Raw genomic sequence first — 24,049 nt, 5'->3', positions numbered from 1 at the left:
TTATTAGCACGTTTCCTGTGGCTTTTCTGTGTCCTGAGGTATCTACAAATTACAGATTTTTGGTCTATTATCATTAGCAGTTCACAGGAAGTAGTAAATGTTCTATGATGGTCATAACTTGCATCAGAACAGGTTTGTGACTAAAGGCAGTGATGCCAAATGGAGCTAGAGCAGTGTTCACTTCATTAGTCTTTTTGTCTTCTTGTAGTTATATATGTCTGCTTGTCAGATTGGAAGCACCTATAATTATGAATGTGTCATTGTACTGCTCTGGAAAGTTATCTGGGGAAGCCAGATAACTGTCCTCTGACATTGCAGGATTGAGAGGATTGCTGCAGTCTGACAATTCCCAACTGTGCTGTTAGATTATTCTGATTATAGATCTGTTCCTTTCCAGGTAGAAAGCCATGTTTCTAGTTTCTGTTGAAAAACAGGCAATGGCTGTGTTACCACTTATCTTCAATAGAATCATCTGTGGAATTCAGAGAACATTATGATCTGTAGAACTGCAGGACAAGACTAGTCCTTGACTTACATTTTTGCTTTGTTAATGACAACTCAAACAGAAAGACTTGTCATATACTTAGTTGACCTAATGGTGCTCTTGTCACAAGTTCCACCTTACAATTTATGTAGTAATTTTCAATCTTTTCCTGCCCAGAATTTTATATATATGTAATATATATAAAGCCTGATACGCTCTTGCAGTCATAAAAGCTATTCCTATACAAAGGACTATTAAGCTATCATCTGGACAAATTCTGGCGTGTTTTACCTCCCTTTATGGTGTACCCTACGTGGAGGACAAACAGTTGATAGCTTGAGAAAAGCAGAGGTTTTAATTAAATTTGGCCAATGGGGAGCATAGCTACTTTAATAACAATAACTAATTAAATAAGTGAATCTCTTGTTATGTGTTGTAACTTACTGGCAGTCAAAAATCATCCTTACCAGAGCCCAAACAATATAACCTGTCCAGATAAAGTTATTCCAGAATCCCAAATGTGCAAGTAATCTAGTCAGGTATCTAGAATATTTTGCATTTGGGAAGTTTTGCTTTGGTATCTGGGTTTTAAGTAGAGTATCCTCCACCTGGATAAATGCATGTTCTTGTTACAAGTTGTCTTTTATCTAATATGGATGCAATTATTGCAACTCAAATGAGCATTTGTGTTTCAGGGAAGGGAAGCAGCCTTTTTATTTTTCCTTTCTCCGTGCTGAAGGATGCTTTTTGCACAGCACCTCTTTTGCTAAATCTACCCTTTTTCTGCATTAGATGCATAGTGGGAGAATTGATGACAGGGAGGAGGAAAGTAACAGAATCGATGTGTTCATGTGAGAAAATACTTGATGTATAAGAGAAGTAGGACATGTGTACACACACACACACACACAGAAGCAAAGAAGAAATGCTCAACATATTTTTAGGGTGACTGGGTGCTATCCATTTACCAGTGATTTTGGAAATACTACCTTGACAAAAGAAATATGGCTGCAAGTGCTTTCAAGGACTCCAAATAATGAGAAGTTTCAGGCAAGTTGAAGCAAGAAAATTTTAACTGGTTTGAGAAATAGCTCTCAATTCAAGTTTGAATTCAGTTGAATTTTGTGAAAACCCATTTTACTTGCTGTTGCAGCAGGTGTTAGAGCATCATTTTGTCAGCAGAAAGTTGTTTTCCTGGAAACAGCCATTAAGGAGTCATGTACTGGTCTGCACTGGATTCTGTGGGAAAGGCACTGCTTGTTAATGAGCTCAGCCTGGCAGCCAGGAAAGTAATAGGGAATGGAAAATACCAGAATAAAAAGAGAACCAGAAAAAAGGGGGCAAACTGCTTTTAAGAGATATGCTTTCTAAGCCTAAAAAAACATTGGTTTAAAAACTATTCAAATGCTTAGAGCTTCATTTTTTTCCCCTCAAGGACAATAACTAAAACTGGGAACAAAAGATACTCAAAGATGAAATCACATTTAGGTGTTTGGGAGATACAGGAAGATTTCCATGAATCTTAAAAATAAAATATGTGCGTGGATGTTTGAGTGATTCCTTTATAGATAATTTATATGTACTTCAGTCTCCAAAAAGTCCATCACTAAGACAGCAAAACAGAGATGAGAGGCACCAGGTGAAGTGTGCCCTAGGAGTACAAGAAGCCTCTGGAAAATTCTCTCAGACCCCACAGTGTTTTCTTTCTCCTGTTTTTGGTTTGTTCTTCCTCTTTTCCATGTTCCTTTCCCTTTTTGCCTCTAAAAAAACCCATTCTTATTTATGAAAAGTCTTATGAATACAATGAAAGGGAGAGAGATGGGTTGTATTAAGTATAGTTTCAAATTCAAATACACCATGTATATGAGGCAAATAAGCTGGCTAAATAGAGGCAGATACCTTTTCTTCTACCTTCTTCTGTTGAGTGTCTGATGCAATTTCAAGATAAGTTAATCCAGAGGGATACTTTGTCTAGACTGTAGACTTACTGGAGAGAAGGAAAACCTGAAACTAAAGAGGCTTGGGAATTTCCAAGATAGTCTGCTTTGCCTGTATCCTTGAAGTGTATAATTATAGAGGGGTTTATGTGTGTATATATATATATATATATATATATATATGTATATGTATATGTATATATATAAAATAATCTGCTGCTCAGACCTAACTGGGCTTGCAAATACATGTTGTCCCAGCATGGGAATGAAGTAGTTTCTGTAGGTTTGTAATATTTACTGGTCTTAGTTCCAGTGGAAAATGATAGAGATACTTAAAGAGGAAATGTAAGAAGGCTTTCTGTTGTTCTTTTTATTTAAATGAATCTCCAGAAAGAGCAGTTCCTCTTAATTTGCAGTTACTACTTGACTTCAAAGTGTTTATCCCTATTATAAAAATTTGTAGTTGTTTTTGTAGGTTTACTGAAGCAAGATCAGCTGTTACCCACCTAAACTCCTTTTCTGATTCTCGTGCTCGTGGTTTCAGCATTTTGCTATAAAAGTTTGATGGAGGAGTATATTATATGACTTTTTTCCTTATTCACTGAATTTTTATTAATATCTACATTATAGAATACTGGCATTCATGTGGGCTTTACAGGATTTAATTCAAAGCTTGTGAAATTTTATTGTCAGCAATTCAAACCACTGTGCTTTCTTTGAGGTATATCCCATTTTTCATTTAGTTCCTCAAGCATTCCAAGAAACCTGATCTTTTTTTTTTTTTTGGTGTACAGATTTTGAATTTAATTTGAATTTAATTTTTTCTACCTGTGTGGCAAAGCTAAGAGTGAGACGTTAATAATACTGTAATGTTGGTACATCAAAAATCCTTAAATTTGCATTTTTAGGCTCAAATCATCACTCCTGACAAGCTAACAATTCTAGTGATCAGATAGAGAATTACTGCATTGTGACAATTCAGTTGTTTGCTTTTTAGTCACTTTAAAAAATAATGATTTCTGTCGCTGCTTTCTAGTTTAACAGATGGCGGCACAGTGCGTGACAAAGGTGGAGCTGAGTATTGCCTGCACCAATCTCTTGGATAAAGATGTTGGTTCCAAGTCAGACCCTCTGTGTGTGCTTCTCCAGAACACAAGTGGTCAGCAGTGGTATGAGGTACAATCTGATGCTTCTCATGAATCTGCTAAAAACACATTCTAACTTGTTGGAGCTTTTAAAACGCTGTAGCGTATGATTTCATTAAAATATTTTAATTTTACACCAGCACCTCTGAATACTTTTCATTAGATTATGTCTCTAATAGTTATACAGGCAGCACACTAATGATTGTTTTCTATTAAATACTTACACCTGTATGATTTCTAGCACCATTCCCCCAGCCATGTGTGGCCCAACAGAAGAAGCTGTCTAAGTGCTTAAGTGGGCTTTTGTAAATATGGTACTTCCAAAACTAGGGTCTCATCCTGGATTTGACAACATGCGATTCTATGTTGGTCTTCCCTATGCAGGAATAGGTATTCCTGCAGGGAGGGAGCGATGAAAAACAGGTTCTCAAATATCCCTTACTTAGAGCAGTGGTTTTTGTAATATGATGTGTATATAAAATATAATATTTCGTGATATATTTTATATTTGATGAAAGGTTTGTAGGAAGATATGGCTTTGTACTTTATAGTAAGATCTTTTGAACATCTTTAATAAAATGCTATTTGATTTGCATGCTTGTTTACTTTGTGAAATCCTGGAAACAGTGGTATCTTTCTAATTGCAGGTTGATCGCACAGAAAGAATTAAGAATTCCTTGAACCCAAAGTTTGCCAAGAAATTTTTAATTGATTATTATTTTGAGATTGTTCAGAAACTTAAGTTTGGAATATATGACATTGACAACAAAACCTTTGATCTGAGTGATGATGACTTCTTAGGAGAATTTGAATGTACGCTGGGACAAGTAAGTATGGGGATGATTTGCCTTAGAATTGAGAAAATATGAGTTATTGAAAATCATTACCAACTTTCACCTATGTTCTTGTGTAGTTGAAGTACTCTTAAGTTGAATAGGATTCCCTTAACTTATTTTTTCAAGCCTCAGTTCAGTGAATATACATTTTATTTGCAAAAGGTCTTGAGATGATGCCCTGAAATGTATTCTAGAATGGCAGTTGTTAGATTGCTATCTGAAAGTAAGTGGACTGTCAATGAGCACAAAGCAGTAATTGCTGTTTACTTACTCTAATACTCAAATTCGTTTTTTTTTATGCTCCATAAAAAGAGAATTGGTGTAGAAGAGCATATGACTGTTCACAAGGGCCATATTATCCTTGTAGTCTGCTTTGCAGTCAATGCAAGCAGTGATCCTAGTTCTGCCAGCTGTAGATTTTACTCCAATTTCTCAACCATATTCTGCTATTGGTTCTATCAGAATTGGGCAGCTTCTTTTTAACTTGTTCTTTTGAATAGATTCTTCGAAGGCACTTCTCGGGAGAGTTGTCTTGGGATTTTTCCTGCCCTGTGTCTAAAGTATTTTTATTTTAAATGCATTATGAAGATGGAAGAATTGTGAAATGCAATTCAGTATCAATTTAAAATTAATCAATCTTTTTTAAGGTAAAGAAGAACCTGTAGAATGAGTAGTAATTCTTCTGAAGAAGAATTACTTGAATAGGGTAAAATAAAATCTGCGAGAAAGAGTGCAGGGCAGAGGTTGTTGTTTGTTTGCGTGACAGACATTGTGTTTACAAATCTGTTTGCTGAAGCCATTTATGAGATATGCCTTGAATGCAAAGGGTACGTATAAAAACCTTAAGAACAATTTGAGATTGGAACTTAGGATGTTATCTTTGTCCATGTATGTGTATCATGTTCCCAGAAACCATTTAATTTCATATTACTCCTGAAGCTCTGCATATGTTCATCTGCACATGTATTTTAAAATTTTGAAGTGTGTCAGCTATTACCTGTTTATTTATAGAAGATTATGGGAAGAATATGCTTCCATCTTCAGGATAAAGGAAAAATTCTTAAAATGAAAATACCTCACTGCTTCATTTCATTCCTTTGAAAATCTATTAAATTGCATTAGTAATGCTTGATACTGAAATTTTGTCTTGGCAGATAGTTTCTAGCAGGACTCTAACTAAACCGTTAGTACTTAAAAATGGCAAACCTGCTGGAAGAGGAAGCATTATGGTAAGACAATTAAGGAAATAAATCTCTTCAGAGTTTATCCTTAAATGTTTCTGTGGTTGTTTTTTAGTTGGTTGACTAGTGGCTTTGACACTATGTGTCTATTCTATAGTGCTGTAAAAAAAATTGTAAAGCGTTTTTTTTCCTTCCACTGATATAGCTTTGTCATCCAGTAGCAGCCCACCTTCTCTATTATAAGTCCCATCACATACATCAAAATAATTAGGGCATCTGCTCTGCTACTATTTGGGGAATATCTTTGTCAGTGCCATCATCTATGGTAAATAAATGGCATGGAATCCCAATATCAAATGAAATTGTTCCTCTCTCTCTCTCATTTTTTTCTGCTTCATTTGTGAGAAAACATTATTTTTTTAATGGAGCTGTTATAGGAATGTTGTGAATATGATAAAACTGTGTAGTTCCTCAATGAAAAATAAGTATTTGGTTTACCTACCTAGATTACAGCAGAAGAAGTGAAGGATAACAGGGTGGTTGTATTGGAAGTAGAAGCAAGGAAACTGGACAATAAGGTATTTAAATGATTGCTGTTTCTTTGATAAAGTAGTAAAATCAGAATCTTGTCAAAGCAGGAAACATTTAAGTTTTCGTTCTCATTTTTGCTTAAATAATAAAATCCATTAAGATATTTCTTAGGCTAAAAACAAAATTGAAGAAAGATTGCTACAGAGTAATTTCATTGACTGTTTTGAAATGAATTATAATGTATTTCTGAGTAAGAAAATTGCATTGCAGGGATAGTCCATGAACAACATGCTCCCATTTAGATGTAAATCTTTACATTTATTCATAAATATAAGGGAGTTTTGGTATATCCATTGGTTTGAATAGCTATATAAATGGTTACCTGTTACGTCTCTGAAATAAATGGTAAAGAGTGTACTTGGTGTTTATAAATTTGTTACATTAAATATATTGGGGCTGGCTAAAATTACTATATTTAGAAAGACTTATAAAGCAAAATTAAAAAGAACATTGAAAAAATGTTTTTATTTTTGCCTTTTGATTTGATTATACTTGTTTTGAACTGGATGAAATCCTTAATTTCCTATCTATCCATTGTAATAGTTACAAGTATTCTTTTAATTGAATTGTCAAGTATTTGGTATGTGGACACTTTTATCCTAAATTGAAGGACATGCCCCATTTTCTTTCTCTTTTTCTCAAGTGGTAATATAATCAGACTTGTATTTCTTCATCTAAAGCTTTTATTCCCTGAATTTACTTTTTCTTAACCTAAGTGTGTTTTAACTAGCATTTCATGGTATTCATTCTACAGGCTATTCTTAGATAATTGCATGTTCTTTAAATACAGGATTTTTTTGGAAAGTCAGATCCTTATCTGGAATTCCACAAGCAGACTGGAGATGGAAGCTGGGTGATGGTTCACAGAACAGAGGTAGGATATTTTCAGTTAACAACCAAGAAACTAAAGTTATTTGATTTCCAGTGTGTTACAGCACTAAAGATACAGTGCCTTACATAAATAAATGAATGGCCTGGGAGTGGACCTGCAGACCAGTTAGAAATTGCATTAGCTCTTTCACTGTTGTTTTTTTTTTCTCATAGAAAAAAATCTGTCTTATTATTCTGATTTTGATTTATGCCATCCTATTTGAAAGGAAAATACTTTGGTTTTTTTATTTAACTTTCTGCAGTCTAGGAGAAAACAAGTGTTTTGAAAAGGTACTGCACACTCATACAGGGATATTTGTCTCCATTCTACCCAGTGCTGGGGTAGACTTAGGCATTCATGCCAGTGTCACCTGGCTGTACAGTTTACTAATGAAAGTAATTGTGCTGAATGCTTGCCTAGCAAGGGCAAGCCAAGGAGAATGCTGGGTGAGGAAAAATGTGCTTGAGCAGCAGCAGCCCTTCACCCAGGAGGACGTAGAGTAGTCCAGTGACAACAACTGACAGGGTAAGAGCAGGTTCAAAATATCTGACTGTAGGGGAAGCTCAGGGCCTAATCACATTGGAAAGTGATGACCATATTCATTTTGAAGCATGAATATTGAGGAAGTATAAATCCTTTTTGTGTCAGACTTCTAAAAATAGTTTCTCTCATGAGTTGGTTCTTCTGTTTAAGCTGTGTCTTTTCCATGAGAATTTCAGTCACCAATTTCAGTAATAAATCTAGAATTTGTTTTCTAGCCTAGTGGATTAGTTCTTTATGTTACAAATTTAAAAAACCTCTTTTTGGTACTAACTATTATTTTTATTATTTTCATTTTCAAGAGAGAGATTTCTTTCTCAGGACTCCTACAGTGTTGGAAGTATTACTGTTGTTAGGTATTATTAATCAAGTAGTGCATGTTGTGTGTAGTTTCTGGTTCTTTATAAGATCATTATTTGGTGTATTGGGTATATTTACAGATACTTTTTGAAGTATAAATTTTGAAGATCCTTCAGTATTTGTAAATAACACTTTAGTGTTCAGCTTGAGAGGCCTTTTGTCCTCATGCACGTTTCTATTTACTATACCATGAATTTCTTGAGGAAATATTTCCATAAATGGCATTTCAGAATAAATAGTAAGTGAATTGCAACCTCCAGAGCACTGATGTATTCAGAAATTCCAGTGTGATATTGTTCCACACTTTTTTTGGTAACTCATGCCTTTATATATGTGTGTATATATGTATATATGTGTGTTTATTAAAAGAAAACAACCGATATCTATTTATATAAAGATAAATTTATTTTTTTACAGTGTAGTGTCTGAAGGATATAGTGGTTGACAGTGAAGTCTAGAAAAATACAGAGCTGAAAAAGACCATCTCTTTTTGAATGATAGTATTGCATGTTAAGAGTAGTTTGTTTATATACTATATACTAGGATTCAGAATGCATTGACAGCGGCATTAGTCAACTGCTTTTTTGCATACAAAAATCATGGCATGAAGGTATGACCCATTCTGATGACTACCTTCCAGTCTTGTGAACAGTGTTGTTCTGGCCTTTTTTTTTTTTTTTTTTAAACAGGTCATTAAAAATAACCTGAATCCTGTTTGGAGGCCCTTTAAAATCTCTCTCAATTCTCTATGTTACAGTGACATGGATAAGTCAATCAAGGTAATGTGTATTAAATGTGTGTATAAATTCATGCATTAAAAATAAGAATATATAATAAAGGGAAAATGTGTTATTCTAGTTATTGCTTCTTTTTGTTTCAGGTTTAATTGAAAGTATTAGGTTTCTTATTTCAAAGTCACAGATACACTTGCATGTTTTAGGGGGGAAAAAAGCAAACAATGTGCATTTGTGAAGCATTATCTGGTAGAAGTTGGTCTTTGAAAGTCTGGGAAACCAGTTGAACACAAGTATCTTTGAAATGTCCGATTCAGTTTCTTATTTTGGTTGTATAGTTGTAGCATTGCATCAACCAATATTGGTGGTGTTCAGATATTGTATAGTGAAAGATGCATGGTAAAGGCTAGTATATGCTTTATTCTATGTAATGGATCTTGTAATACTTTGTTATTGGTGCAACAGGTAACAGTAATGAAATTCTTAGTATACTTACTGCCTAATATACCAGGCATAACAGATGTGGACCAGATATAATTTATGAATACCAGTTTTAGCAACGTTTTTTTCCTCATATAAGACTGGACTTTCTGTCAGAAAATGAACCAAACCTATGAAGTGATAGTTCTACCAGGGCTGGTCTTTAGTGCTTTGTATCTTTAAATTTTATCTTGAATAAATTGTGTTTAGCTTCTGACTGTTTTTGTTCAGAAATCCCCTTTAGGGGTGGAATTGAAGCTAAATAACCAATCAAAATGCCATTTAAGCTCTTTATGTTAGAAATCTAATATTTTAGCATTTGAAAAAGAAAACAAAAAACCCAAATGAAACAAATCACTATATTTGCTGTTCTTCCTCTGGGAAGGAAAACTGAGAGCATGATTTGCATGTGGCAGATATTAGTCATATGACTTGAGGCAGTCCTGGAAAATGCTTAGCAGTCACAGGGATCTGGGTGTTACAAGCACCTAGATGGATTTAAATACATATTTATAGAGGAGACTAATGAGCAACTTTACAAGCCCAGAACTTGCTTCCCTTACTGCCTCTGTGTTTTCTCACTCATTCGTTTCCTCTTCCCTTTTCCCCAAAATAGCTATGACAGCTCTTAAATCTCTGTATACTGTAAATATATTTTTCTTTTTCAATAAGCAGCCATACTAGAAGTATAGACCATTGATCTAAATGTATGTATAAAGAGTTATTCTCAGCTCTGCCATCATTTTAATAAAGTCTATTTTGTCAAATTTTACCTCAGAAGTGTAGGTTTTTGTCTGGAGGAAATAGACTTGATTTGGAATAGTGGACTTGCAGACAACAGTAGGATTATGCCTTGACTTAGAAATTCAGGAACTATCACTTCAAACATTAAAATGCAGAATTGTATTATAATGTTGTTGAAGGATTAAACAGTACTTTTAACACTTTTATGTGCACACAGTTGCATGCATAATGGGCTGTTTGTCATAGTAAGTAAAACCCGCAATTTTTCCATGAGTGGCTTTTCACCTCTTTAATGTCTTAGTTTGTGTATCCCCAGCAATGCACAAACCAAGGTAATTCTTTATCTTCTGGATTCATTTTTGTGTTCCATGTGAGTGTGTTTGCACTCAGTGAAGTTTTTGTGTATTGAAAATGTGAGCCTTTCATCTGGAGCAAGCTGCCTAGTTCTGCTGGGAAAAATATATATGTGCAATTTTATCACATGGTTCCATAGCACTATTGTGTGTCCAGGGGAACATACATGGAAAAAAAGTTTCTCTCTTGTCTGGAATAAGTATTAAAAATTGGCTTAGATGGGTCAAATATGTCAAGCAAAACAAACTTTGACATCCTTGAAACAAAAAAGAAATAACTACTAACTGTGCTAACAGGTGTCCTAACTATTGGCTCAGGAATTGTCTTCAGTTTTAAATTTCAGATTCTGAAGCACTTGGCTGAATATTTGATGGGCACAATTTATGGCATTCAGAAGAATTTACATAGCATCTGCTATGAACATTAATTAGTCCATTGGTTGTGTAGCTGTTTTTATGAGATTTAAGTTGCTGTTCAGTGCATGTGCATGCATTTATTTATTAGTGCATTCAAAATGTTGTAGGAGTAGTGCAAACTGCAACAGGCATGTTCCGTGCAGTAGAACTCCCAATCTATACATCATGTTTTGTACTTCAACATTACTGTTTGTTTTCAGAAACTTAATTTCTTTCAGAAGCTCAAGGGTATGTTGAAGTTGTTTGTTTTACTTTTTTATTTCTAACTGAAATGTTCAAGTAATCGGTTAAATTGTTTCTTGAACATAAGGTACAATATTTTCAGTCTTGGAACATGGACATGAAAATAGCTGTTTGGTTTAAGCCATACATACTCTGACAATTTTTCTTGAAGTTTGTTTAGATTCCAAATAATGTGGGATTCCTACTTTGACTCTTGATTTATTATTGTTACTATTTATCATCGTTATTAAATTATTTTAATACTTTTTCTATGACTAACTAGCATGTCTGTGTTGCTGAACTGAAATAAAATGTCAGAAGTGGGTGGAATTAGCATGTGCTTTTATAGATAAATAACCAACTTTTTATATAGAAATGCAGTTAGATCACATTCTTAAAGAGGAAAGAAGTCTGCTTTTCATTTCTTCTGCTTTCTTTGGTAGATTGGGCTGTTAAAAGATACATTGATTGAATAGTAAAGCTTAGCATTAAACTCTTAACGCAGGAAAAGAGATTTTTAGTTGATATTCAGATCCATGAAATGGGGATCATAGTTTTAACAGATCCACTGTTTAAATTTGCTAATCTTAAAAAAAAAAATCAAATATTGTTTCTAGATTTAGGGCTGAACCTTCATATGCTTATAAATTCTGGGTTATTTTGTGGATTAATAAAGTAGTATAAAAGTGTTACTAAAACTCTCATGATTGCTAAATAACTGATTTACTAATTTTTTAGCTGGATGCTTAGATGCATGATAAGTGTAAAAAAACCCTACGTTGTTTTTCTACTCTTCCCAACAACCCATCACTCTCAAAGCATAGTTCAATGTAATTGATGTTACTTGCTCGTACAACACTACGTAGTTTTCTCGTCTCCCTTTCACTTGAGTGGAAGATTAAATCTGAAACTGAGTGTATTGGCTTTTACTCAGTCTTAACCTGTGCTTTTTAAATGCATCTCTCTGCAGTTCTTAGACTTCAATGCGAGGAAAAACTCAGTGATGTAAGAAAAATAAGAATGTTTTGAATGTTCAGGTTTGCCCTTGCAGTGTTTATTGGCTTTGTAGGACCATATCTGTTACTAACACTATTGCTTCCTTCTAGGTTGAGTGCTATGACTATGATAATGATGGGTCTCATGATCTCATAGGAAGTTTCCAAACGACAATGTCAAAACTGAAGGAAGCATCTCGGTCCTCACCTGTAAGTCTTATATAGTCTAAGCTGCCTGTGTGTTCTTGATAAGATGTGTTAGTCATTTTGGAGCAAAACTTATGTCATCTGACTTGCAGGTGTTGAAGTTGTGTTAGGCTACTACTGCTGTTGTAGTTGAGGCCAAATCATCATTTACATTATACATCGATTTTCGTAGGATTAATATCTTGGTTACAGTTTTTTGTATTACATAGCTAAATACACAACCATCAATACAAATTTCACTAATCATAAAAATACAGAAATAAAAAAAAATTAGATTGTCAAAAGACAGAATGCAGCACAAATTTAACTACTGTTTAAAGGGCAAAGCTTGTATGGTTATTTTCAGGTTTTACTGAAAATTATTTTAAAAGTGCGGCACTTATCAGTTATCATGCATACATTGATGAATATGAAAAAAATCAATATTTATGCCACTGCACAAAAATGCAACTGAATGTGTTAGTCTGGGTGGCTCTTCTTTAAAGTAATATTGCTTTTCCTGATCCTACAGACTATAACAATTTGCAGACCTTTTAATAGGCAGGGTTTACATGCAGAAGACAAAAGTTAGCATAACCACCTTGACATAAAGGCACGTACTTGTTTTCAAGCTGTGATAGTGAGTTCCTGTGCAGTGTGAAGTGTGTTGTGTAAAGGCTTCTTGAGAATACAGATATCGATTTTTATTGCACCCCTAATACCATAATAGGTGCAGTCTCTTTTGAATTTAAATAAGAGATATTTTAAGTTATAATCTGTGCCTGTGCTGTTTTTGGAAATGACTTAAGAAAGTTGTTTTGATAAGAACTGTGGCCATACCTACTCTAATCATGTGTGATCGGATTAATTTGTTGTCTGTAAAATATTTCTAATGCACATTAGAATTTGACTTTATATACCCCAAGTGTGATCTTTGTTTACTCCCAGAATTCTGACATCAGTTGCACCTATGGGAGATTTGGCACAACTTTCTTCAAGTTTCCTTGAGGCAAGCATAGGTGTGACTGTATCCTCAGTTGCTGAAAAAACTGATCTTGTATGCCTGAAAGGGATGGGAAGCTTTTAATTATCTGGAGAATTGCTGGTCTTAGTGTGGAGGTTTTTTTCTCCTTCCTGTAAGGTGTATCTTTTCCCAAAGCATCCTGTTAGCAAGCTCTGGTTGGAGGATTATAAAATGTAATTGAAGGATTCTCAATGCTGCTGTGTATCTGTTACTAGTGAGTACTTCACCAAATTACAAAATACAAAAGCAAGTCCCTGAAAGACAATTTCCATCACATAGAAATGATGCTGGTGGTGAAATGTCTAAAAAAAGAGGGTAAGCAGAGGCATGTAGACTTCTCGAGTCTTGACCTTGTTAGTGCATTTTTTTCACTTGAAACCAGTTGCAAATTCTCTTTGTAAAAAATTAACTTAAGCCAAGCAGCAGAACCTGTTCCTGTCAGTGAGCCAGAAGGCATGTCTAGAATACTGCTTCAGGCTGTTCATGAACCAGACACGCTGCATTGTGCCATCACGCAGCATTGATGAGGGCAGGAGCTGCTTAACCTGGCTAGCTGTCTATTGTTAAGGTATTGGTTTAGTTGGTGAAGCCTCGACAAGTGATTTTGGAAAACTTAAACCTATAATTCTTATTTCATACGTTACTGCCACAGCTGCTGGAAACAGTGATGCTTTGCTTGATTTGCCATGTCTTTACCAAGTGGCAAATTGTTAGCAGAATCCTCAGAGAGAAAACAGTACAGAATTTCTTTGTCCAAACAAACATATTATTAACCTTTTGGGTAAGAGAGGATTTCTGTCCTGATAATGATTTTTTTTTTTTCTCTTGCTGATATTGGGCAGGCTGGGTTTAATTTTGCTTGATTGTGAAATGAACTGCATTTTTAATACAAGCCCAAAGTACCAGTCCTAGAATAAAGGATTATTAAATTTGTTGCATAAATGATATTATAGTGCCTTTGTTGTATTTATTTGCATTCATGCAGGTTGAATTTGAGTGCATCAATGAAAAGAAAAGACAGAAGAAAAAAAACTATAAAAACTCTGGCATTGTGAGCGTTAAGCATTGTGAGGTCAGTAATATATTCTGGTATGACTCTGTGTTTTAAAGCATAACAACTCTCATCTAATATCTCTTCACCTTCAAACTGTAAGAAACTTTAAAATGTCTGTGAGTTCCAGACACAGTAAGTATTTAAGGGACTGATTGATATAAGGAGACAAATTGACAGCTGAATCACGTTTTCCCATGTCACACACTTTCTCTTGAAGATGCCATTTCTATGGCAAAGGTCACTTACCAGTTTGTACGGTCATTCCTTAACCTCTGCATTTCCCAACTCACTGTTTTATGGTGAATTAAAATTGTGTAACTCTGTCATATGTTGTTTTATAAATGATAGTCTTTTTGGAGCAGCTTTGTTGTCTGCCTGTAATTTTGTAAAAGGCTTGATTCTGATGCACTGAGTGAATGCTGGCACGTGCTGCTGATATCATTGCAGCAGGTGGGTAGGATAGCTATAGAGTAAAACTAGTGCTTTTCATGGTAAAGATAACAAATCTAGAACCTCAGAAGTTGCTGCAATAATACTTGCTGGTTTTTTCCCATTGAAAAAACCAAAATTTCTCTCTTCTATTTTTAGATCATTGTAGAATGCACATTCCTTGATTACATCATGGGAGGGTGTCAGCTGAATTTCACAGTAAGTTAAGTCATTTATATGAAGTAGCTTTTGGGTTTTGGAACAGACTGAAATACAGAATTGATTGCCTGTGCTCTTCATTTGATGATTGTATTTTACCAGAGTGCATCTACTGTGTTTAGAGAGAAATATTTTCTTTACATATGGCACAAAGTACCTGTAGTTATGTTTGTTAGGAACTAGCTAAGCTGTGTGGATTGAGACCAAGGAGAAATTTACAGTTCTTTGAAAGCAACATACAGAGGTCATCATATGGGTTAGGACCCTTAAGTTATGTAATTTGTGAACCAAATGTAGCACAAATAACAGTGAGATGTCTTCACCCTAGTAATAAGCCTCATCACCAAAGCAGAGAAGACCCATTGAAGTCAGAGAGAGAACTCTAGGCTTCTGTGGTGCCTGACTAGTTGTACTTCTGAGAGGAAAGATGTATGTAGCAAGATACAGAATGAAATTATTTTACCAGCTTTTGAAGAGCTGCCGTGAATAGTAACTGAAAGTAAACACAGTGAAAACCTGACAGGTTGCCCAGAGAAGTTCTAAATGCCCCATCCCTGGAAGTGTTCAAGGGCAAGTTGAATGGAGGTCTGAGCAACCTGGTCTAGTGAAAGCTGTTCCTGCCCATGGCAGGCAGATTGGAACTAGGTGATCTTTTTGGTCCCTTCCAACCCAACCCATTCTATGATTCTGTGATTCAGATGAAAGTTGTTTCAGCCCTTCTGAAGAGATGCAGAGCTTTTGCTGGTTTTGTAGTGACATTGTTTTAAGTGTTAATATTCAAGACAGCTGAATCTAAGTGTTGTGCCTGTTAGATTTGTAGATGTCCTCCTAAGTACTGTTTTCAACTGTTCCATGATTTTCACTTTGGCTTTGCCAGAGGCATGAAAAATAATTTTAGCTCTAACAGCAATCAGACTTAAATATTGCATTTGACAGGTGGGGATAGATTTTACAGGCTCCAATGGAGACCCTCGCTCTCCGGACTCTCTGCATTACCTCAGCCCTAATGGAGTTAATGAATACCTAACAGCCATTTGGTCTGTAGGAATGGTCATTCAGGATTATGATGCGTAAGTGTTAAATTTTTGTTTAGGTCTTTTTTTTTCCCTTTTTTTAAGGTATCTATAGATTTTTATGGTAGTTTATTAAACCAGTGTTGAAGGTGCCTGCAGATATATTGGAATGAAACTGTTGAGCTAAAATATAGAGCTAAAAATAATAATCACTGCACAATCATATAATCACAGGCATAAACTTGTGTTTACAGCAGACAAGCAAGGCTTTTCGTCTGTGATGTAAAGAGCAGCATTGATTTAAATAAATTATTTCATTCTTGCTGATTTGGTGCTAAAGACTAGTTTTGATCCTAGCAACAATTAGAAGGGGGAACTTCCATTTTTAATTTTGCCTCTTAATAAAGAGCATTTTTAGTGATGAAAAGTAGCACTGTTAGTGAAACTTACTGAACTATGGCAGCTTTTAAAGGAAGGCACTGACTTAATTTTCTTTAAAATTGCTTTTTTAGAGACAAGATGTTTCCAGCCTTTGGGTTTGGTGCACAAATTCCTCCTTCCTTTCAGGTAATGGAATATGTAAATGCACTACCTAAGACAGCTGAAAGAACTTACTTCAGGAGGAGACTGTATATACAGTCCTGACTATGTCTTTTGTGTATTGACAGGTGTCTCATGAGTTCCCAATCAATTTTAATCCTTCAAACCCATTCTGTAGTGGTAAGTCTGAGAAAGTAAGATCAGACCTAGAGAATGAAATGGCTAAGGTGAAGGGGTAAAAACTCTTGACAAGTGAACTGAAGCATGTGGTTCTAATTACATAATTAGTTTAATCATGTGGCAGGAAACAATTATATGACCAATTTCCTAGTTATGAGAAATAGCATTGCATCTGTCTTCTGTAATGATTTGTGAAAGAAGTGTTTTAAACAGCTGGGGCACAGGGCTGGGAACAGATCTCTCGTGTTGTCAAGCTACTGTATTTCACTGCTGGTGTGGAGTATTCTGGTTTGAGTGTGATGCTGCTAATGCCTGTTCAGTGTGGTGTCTCTGGTCACACTACTAACTACCACAAGCTGCCAGATGAAGAGAACTGTTGTAATTCAGTTACATGCACTTCAGCATACAGTATTTGGCCTTTCTGTTCACGTAAAGCCATTCATGTTATATATGGTCCTTAAGCATTGGTTAAGCAGAAAGTCTCCATTGTTCATGAATCACTTATTTTTTTCATCATGGTTAGTTTTAAATCTTTGTGTTATCTCTTCAGTTAAGTAATTTATACAACTTTAGGTAGATTGAGTGCTTCAAAGTGTCCCAATTCCAATATGAAAAAAATAATATGATTCATTTCTGTTCTCTAGGGATCCAAGGCATTGTTGATGCATATCGGGCTTGTCTTCCTCAAGTGAAGTTATATGGACCAACAAATTTTTCTCCAATTATAAATCATGTGGCAAGATTTGCTGCTGCAGCTACACAACAGCAAACAGCATCTGTGAGTTCTTTATCATACCATGTGTATTTTTTCTTACTTTTTTATTTCCCTTCTATTTTTCTCCTTTAATCTTGTTTCAACAGCTGGTCATTTGCCTTGTGAATTAGTGTTTGTTACTCTTAAAACAAGATGAAAGCTACTGTTTTTTTGCAGATTGTACACAATAGCCCTCTCATAAATTAACTAAATTAACTCTTCAGAATTGAAATATCAACTTTAAAATGCACAATATCTTTATGGTATCTTCTGTTCAAAGTTCTTGCAGTACTATACAGGTGTTAAAGTCTAATTTAAGCCTTTACACACAAAAGAGTGATTTAATCTCAGCTGAGAAAAATCAGCTAGATCTTGTTTCACATCAGATAGCTGAGAGTTAACTAAGGCAGTAAAGAAATGGATGATAAAGCTCCTGACACCTATGTACCAACACAGATAATTAACTGTCTGTACTCTAAAGCTTTAGGTCCTTTCACTGTCCAAATTAGTAGGCATATTCAGGGAGGAGTGGGCTTCTGTAGATGAGCAGCTATTTCTTTGCAGTTTTCTACAGTGGACAAGTGTCTTTGGGTGATCATGACAGTGTTTAAGCCATTAACCATTTCAGTCTCAGACAGATACCTTGGTAGTAAACTTCATAAAGCATGTAGAAAATGTGATTGAAAGAATTTGAAAATGACCATGATGTTTTTTCAGCACAAAAAGGTGTGGTTTAGTATTTTCAGGATGCTATAATGAAGTCAAGGATAGCGTTTCATAAAGGTATTGATACACCAGAGGGGAAACAAGTTTTACAGGCGTTATCTGTCCAAAACCTCAATAAACTGCCTTCTATCTCAGGAAAAATAATTGGAAAAGAGGTTAACTGTTGGTTTGTGTGGAGATTCTGAAGAGGAGAAGGGTGATACCATTGGGTTTTTGGAAGGTGACTGTTTAAAGATGACTTCTTTTTAAAAATGACTTCCTTTAAAAGATTGATTATGCTGTCCCTAAAAATTTCTTCAGACCGTACAGATGAAGCCTGACTCCAACTTAGATGTTTGATTGTAAAATTCAGTGAGTGCATTGAATGTGCTCAAAGTAACAATATGTAGTCTGTATGTGCATTTTTCTAAGTGTACTTGCCTAGATGTTTGCTATTTCTTTACCATAACACGTTGTTTATTGATTGACAGCAATACTTCATACTTCTGATCATAACGGATGGTGTGATAACAGACCTTGATCAAACTCGAACTGCCATAGTTAATGCTTCAAAATTGCCCATGTCCATTATCATTGTCGGCGTTGGAGGAGCAGACTTCGATGCTATGGAGTTTCTTGATGGTGACGATGGAGTTCTTAGATCCTCATCAGGAGAACCAGCTGTCAGAGACATTGTTCAGTTTGTGCCGTTCCGGAAGTTCCAAAATGTAAGTAATCTTAATGTTATACTTAATAAATATTATAGAGGTATCTGAGTTTGCTAGGATATCCTACATATAGTCCTAAGCTTTTGTAGTGTCTCCAAGATGAACTCTGAAATAAATCTTTATCAAATGGTAAAAAAGAAAAACAAACAAAGAACAGAAGACTTCAACATCTGTAGAATTTCCATTAGGTGAGCTGGTTTGTCTTTAAAAAGACTCTGTTTCTGGTCCCAGCAACTTTCTGACTAGTTGCTGCAGGCAAACGACCTTTGTAAAACTCTCTCAGACTTGATTAAAAAAATGGATGTGTTTTTAATTTGGGAGAAAGAACTTACTGTGGTTTTGTTCTTATGGTAATTTTTTTTTCTAGTGGATGCCCCTTTGTGAATGTGTCTTAGTCTCACATTTTAGTGCAGTGTTAAAATTCAAGGCTGAATCATGGAGGTCATAATCAGTAGTGGTGATACTTTTCATTTTCATTGAAGCAAATATGCAAAAAAAAAAAGTGATGAAAGAACGGGCTCCTGACATTTTTTAATTTCTGTAAAAGCCATTAAAATATGTGAAGGCTAACTGAGGACTGCTTTTAAATGTCATATGGTTTGAAACTGTTGATTAAAATAAAAAACACCAAAATTTCCTCAGGATGGGGAAGATCAATAATTTTATTTCTATTGTAATATGTTCTAATTTTGTTTTGTATCTTAATACTAACCCTGTTAATACTCCTTACATCTTATTTTGCCTTTGTGTTTTTGTTTTTACTTTTGATACCTGTTCATTGTTTAATCTCAGAGCAACTCAAGGCAAACTGAACGAAGAAGGAGAGCAAAATCAATGTAGAATATGCTTGCCAAATAATGCACTTGGGTTAAGATTAACTAGCGTCCATATTCAGTATAAAATTATATATTCAAATGCTTTCATTTTCTAGAAAAAGGGATTTTTTTCCCCCATACACTTAGTCTTACAGTAAAAACAGTATCTCCAGAAGAACTGCTTGATTAAAAAAATACAGTTACTGTGGCTGAAACTTGGTGGAAAAAATTGCAGATTTAGACAAGTCCCTGAAGGGTCATCTTAATCAGATAGTGGAAGTATGTTTACATGGCTGAAATCTGATGTCTGCACTGTATATTTCATATGAAAAAAGGTACCTTCAGACATGGCAGCCTTTTGTGCACTCAGCTCTTGTTACTTTGATGAAACAAGCCATCTGATTTCTGGTAACAGGAGTGAGAAGGTAAAGATATCAGAGAAGCTTTCATCTGTCACACAAGGGCACTGTGTAGAGTCCTTTGTATAATGTCAGACTTTAAATTGGCCGAGTAGAGGAGGTGCTTATTACTTGTCTTAGCATCTCTGTTAACAGCTGATGGAAACTGAAACTTGATGTTCTTTTTTTATAAGTCTCCAAAAGAAGCACTGGCGCAGTGTGTCCTGGCAGAAGTCCCTCAGCAAGTGGTGAACTACTTCAGCACCTACAAACTGCAACCTCCTAACAATCCTGCTGCGAAGTGAATGGGCTGAGCAGAGGACCTGAGACTTTATGCTTGCTTTGCTTGCTGTATCTACAGACTTTAGTTCTCAAGATACTTCTGTGTACATGTACACAATGCCTCTGTATGGTAATGTCTGTTAGCTAGAAATCACTTTGCCAAGTGTGCCTTTTAAGGGCCAAAATTATAATGGTGTTAATATTTGCTGTTGATTTGAGAGATAGTGCTTACATGGATGCATTTTGTTTTGAAAAGTAAGAGTGGAAAAAAGAGGTTGAAAATGCAGAGAGAAGAGGGAGAATGGCTGAAAGTGGAAGAGCTGCCTGTTTGATAAATATGGCCAGTGGGAGTGTTCAGTTACTTTTGTGTGGAGTCAGCACTGAGTACTGCAGTTTCTCAGTGATCATAAAACCAATCTGAAATAGAAAAGAGGGTATATCCCCACCAAAACATGTGCTTGAACAAATCTGGAATATTTCAGGCTTCTGTGTCTATAACAAAATTTTGTCACGGGAGTTTCATGATCAGACAAGTGCCTCAGAGCGTAAAGGCCTTCCTTGCACACTGGCTTCACATTTGCCACTTCAGTGCCTTTGGCCAGTGCCTGGGATTCAGGGCTATGTGAACATGAACCAAAGAAGCCATTAAAGTGTATATTCTTTAATAGTATGCCTTCTCTTACGGTAGTATGGGAATAACTAGGATGAATCAAGGTAAACCTCAAACATCTCAAAAGAATGCTATTGACCTTAGAGGCTACTACTGTAAGGGCTGTACGATGTGTTTTAATGTGGAGTGTACTGGAAAATGAAAACTTTGGATTTTATTTTGGTAAGGGTTTTCTTTTGAGTTTTTTTCCCCCCCAAAGAGCAGTCATGACTATTGATCTTCAAAAGACTTTTTGTGAAACAGGAATCCACTTTTTGCTTAAAAAGTTTCTTATCTGATTTATGACTGTATATTTTCAGGCAAAGGCAGTTCTTCAAAGTGCTACCTATATCTATTTTTGTCATATTTTGGGTCACGCTGCTTTTTCATGAGCCTACCAATGAAAAGTGCCTACAAAAAAGCCAATATTCCCTCTTCCCTCCCTTTAGGAAGACATAAGAAAGTCAAGTCTCTAAGCCCTAATCCTAATCATACTGCATTTCTCTAGGGCAAACAAATTTCTGGTTCATTTTGTTGACTTGAGTTTTCATCAGTTATACCACGTGTAAATCATGTTGTTTGCTTAGTGGAAGCTTTCTTGTCCCCCAGTTGCATACTGCTTGCTGAGGATTTCTTCTGATCCTGTCACTGTGTGTAACATAAGTGGGTGTAAAAGGTCACATTTATCACTTTGAAATGCCAATCTTGAACGTTAATTTTGCAGTTTCACATTTGAAGTGGTTTAGAGTTAGGCTTCCAACTGATTTCATGTAAGAACAGAATGGACTAATGCTAAATTTAGCACACTTGGACACTCAAGGTTGCACCAGGTCATCATGTATGTGACTTACCAACTCGCGGTGTATGTGACTTTTGGTTGCTGGACCTGCTTTGTGTAGGTTTTGTTTGTTTCTTTTTTTTTTTTTTTTTACAGATATAATCCTGTAAAAATCTGAATTCACATTAACATTGATGGTTGAAAGATATATGTATTGAGATTGTCTTATACAAGATAATTGACAGTTATCAATCAATCATGAATGGATATGTTATCTCCATTCTATTTTCCTTGGTGGAAGGGGATCCTAAATGCTTTCAATAGTGGAATACAAAGGAAGAGATTGTGTTTCATATTAAGTCAAGCTCTTTTTAAAAAAAATGTAATTCATGTATTTATGTAAAAAATCTATAATCATCTTTTTATCAGTGTAGTGCAAATCTGTTACTATTTTATATATAAATTATAATGAAGTGCCATATCAAATATGCAACACAAAATACTAAGATCAAGGAAGTTGTTATAATAAACCTAAATCACACTGCTGCAAATTGAGAGTGTATGATTTTGGAACAGTAAACTGTTTCACAGCTACCTGCTCCGTACAGAGCTAACTGGATGCAGTATTAATGCTTTATCTAGATTAATTGAAGTGGATGGGTACTATTGATAGGATTACAGGATACTACTGAAGTTCCTCTGAGCTGTCTGCCAAAAATATAATGTTGCATCTGAGTTCTGTTATCAATTCTGTTTTAAGTTGCCATGGAAGTGCATTTAAATAAGTGTTTCAGACCTGATAGCGGCAAGAACCATTTTCCAGGTATAACTTCTCTTAGAGATGTACAGCTAATGCCTGTTGAAAACTTCCAAGGTAGACTGAAGCAATATTCTGAATCAAAATATGCAGCAGATTGAGTCAAAGGGAAAGGTAGTTACTGTGTTGTTTTGCCTTTTTTTTTAATTATTATTTTTAATGTATTTTTACGTGTAAAAACTGAGTTATTAGCTTGAGAATGACAAAGCTAAATGACAAAATACTATCAGTTTTGTAAAGTGAATGTGCTTGTAGGTCACTGGCACCACCTTGTGATAAAAGTGATGTATGGCAGTCTTTGTCATCGGATGCTTTTCGCCATTTATTGGTCGTAATATAAATATGTACAGCAGAGAGCTAACCTGTAACCAGAATTTTTTTACTTTTCTATATATTTCAGTTCTGATGAAGTTAATTGATTTGCAATACCCTATGCATTAAAATGATAATTTCAGTATACTGTTTTGTTGTGCTTTTTTTTTCAGCATTTTCTGTGTAGTGCTGAATGCTGCTTTTGTGATTCCTGTGGTGACTATGCCACAGATTTATAACAAGTATCATCAGATATGAGGAAAAATGCCTTTTCATTTAGTGGTTATGACTCTGCAGTGTATGTTTTGTTTTATAAAGCATCTTACATTGGCTTTTAACAAGAAGATATTCTGAAACTGGACAGTTTTAGCTGTAACTGTTTCATGCTCTGTGCCACATTACAGTTCTCCCATGCATGCCATTTCATACAACTATTATCAGGTTTTCAAAAAAATTTTTCAGAACAGCGTCTACATTTTATTTGGAGAGGCATGGAGATTTGATTATTTGTACTTTTCAAATACAACATCCTATTCCATCCTTCAGTTTCTTTACATTCAAGTGTATTCAAGTGTGAGGTACTTTATTGGGAAACAGAGATATTGGAGACATAATGTTGCAGCAGAATTCGATGCTGTACAGAGCCTGAGTCAATTTTGATAACTGGGAGTTGTGTCTTCTAAGTGCACTAGAGTAATTCACTTGGCTTCTCCAAGTCAAGAATCTCCAGTCAAGAATCTACAGGGTAGAATTAGTTTGTGAAAGGATTTATTACAGCTTACATCTTGACCTTTCTTGTCATTCCTTCTGGCTTTTTGCCACTACAAATAGTTGCAACTTGGATTCATGGAACTTTCTTGCCCCTGCCCACCCCCTAAAAATGGAGGAATTTTGGGAAGGGGAAAATACTCCAACAACAGAAAAGTAGGATGTCAGAGAAAACCAGAGGGATGTTACTTCTGTGTGGCCACAATCTTCTGCACTGATTTTGGTTCTAAGGAACTCAAGAGCTGTGTAACTTGATAATCATGCAGACAGAACTGTCAGGCTTTCCTGCAGTCCTGGGCAGTTATGAGCTGTAGCAAAGCAGCAATTTGTGGGATGCTCTGTCACTGCAGTGTAGCGCTCGCTGCTGCAGCCTCAGCCCTTACTTTGGGACTGATGAACTTAAATACACCCGCAGAGAAAATGTCTGAAGCTACCTGGTAACATTTGTGTAGGCAGAAGGGAATAAATTCTTTTGCAATGAATGACAGCAAGCTTTACTCATTAATAT

The 24,049-nt window shown here is 35.4% G+C and overlaps 1 protein-coding gene across 2 annotated transcripts in view; it reads left to right on the top strand.

Moving 5' to 3' along the window:
• Nucleotides 1-22,918, top strand: part of CPNE3 (copine 3) — a 28,749-nt gene extending 5,831 nt beyond the window's left edge. For both annotated transcript variants that reach the window (XM_064649544.1, XM_064649555.1), the window contains 15 exons: nucleotides 3,458-3,597; nucleotides 4,214-4,393; nucleotides 5,557-5,631; nucleotides 6,090-6,161; nucleotides 6,965-7,048; nucleotides 8,635-8,724; nucleotides 12,002-12,100; nucleotides 14,086-14,172; nucleotides 14,743-14,802; nucleotides 15,739-15,872; nucleotides 16,328-16,382; nucleotides 16,484-16,535; nucleotides 17,180-17,313; nucleotides 18,486-18,722; nucleotides 20,130-22,918. In XM_064649544.1, coding sequence (XP_064505614.1) covers nucleotides 3,466-3,597; nucleotides 4,214-4,393; nucleotides 5,557-5,631; nucleotides 6,090-6,161; nucleotides 6,965-7,048; nucleotides 8,635-8,724; nucleotides 12,002-12,100; nucleotides 14,086-14,172; nucleotides 14,743-14,802; nucleotides 15,739-15,872; nucleotides 16,328-16,382; nucleotides 16,484-16,535; nucleotides 17,180-17,313; nucleotides 18,486-18,722; nucleotides 20,130-20,240 — 1,602 coding nt within the window. In that variant the 5' untranslated portion in view covers nucleotides 3,458-3,465 and the 3' untranslated portion in view covers nucleotides 20,241-22,918. The remainder of the gene's footprint in view (nucleotides 1-3,457; nucleotides 3,598-4,213; nucleotides 4,394-5,556; nucleotides 5,632-6,089; nucleotides 6,162-6,964; nucleotides 7,049-8,634; nucleotides 8,725-12,001; nucleotides 12,101-14,085; nucleotides 14,173-14,742; nucleotides 14,803-15,738; nucleotides 15,873-16,327; nucleotides 16,383-16,483; nucleotides 16,536-17,179; nucleotides 17,314-18,485; nucleotides 18,723-20,129) is intronic.
• The last annotated feature ends 1,131 nt before the right edge of the window (nucleotides 22,919-24,049 follow it).

Source organism: Pseudopipra pipra, chromosome 1, assembly GCF_036250125.1.
Source record: "Pseudopipra pipra isolate bDixPip1 chromosome 1, bDixPip1.hap1, whole genome shotgun sequence".
In the NCBI taxonomy this organism is placed as follows: domain Eukaryota; kingdom Metazoa; phylum Chordata; class Aves; order Passeriformes; family Pipridae; genus Pseudopipra; species Pseudopipra pipra.
The sequence above is the reverse complement of the archived record's forward strand: the minus strand, read 5'-3'. Positions and strand labels throughout refer to the sequence as shown.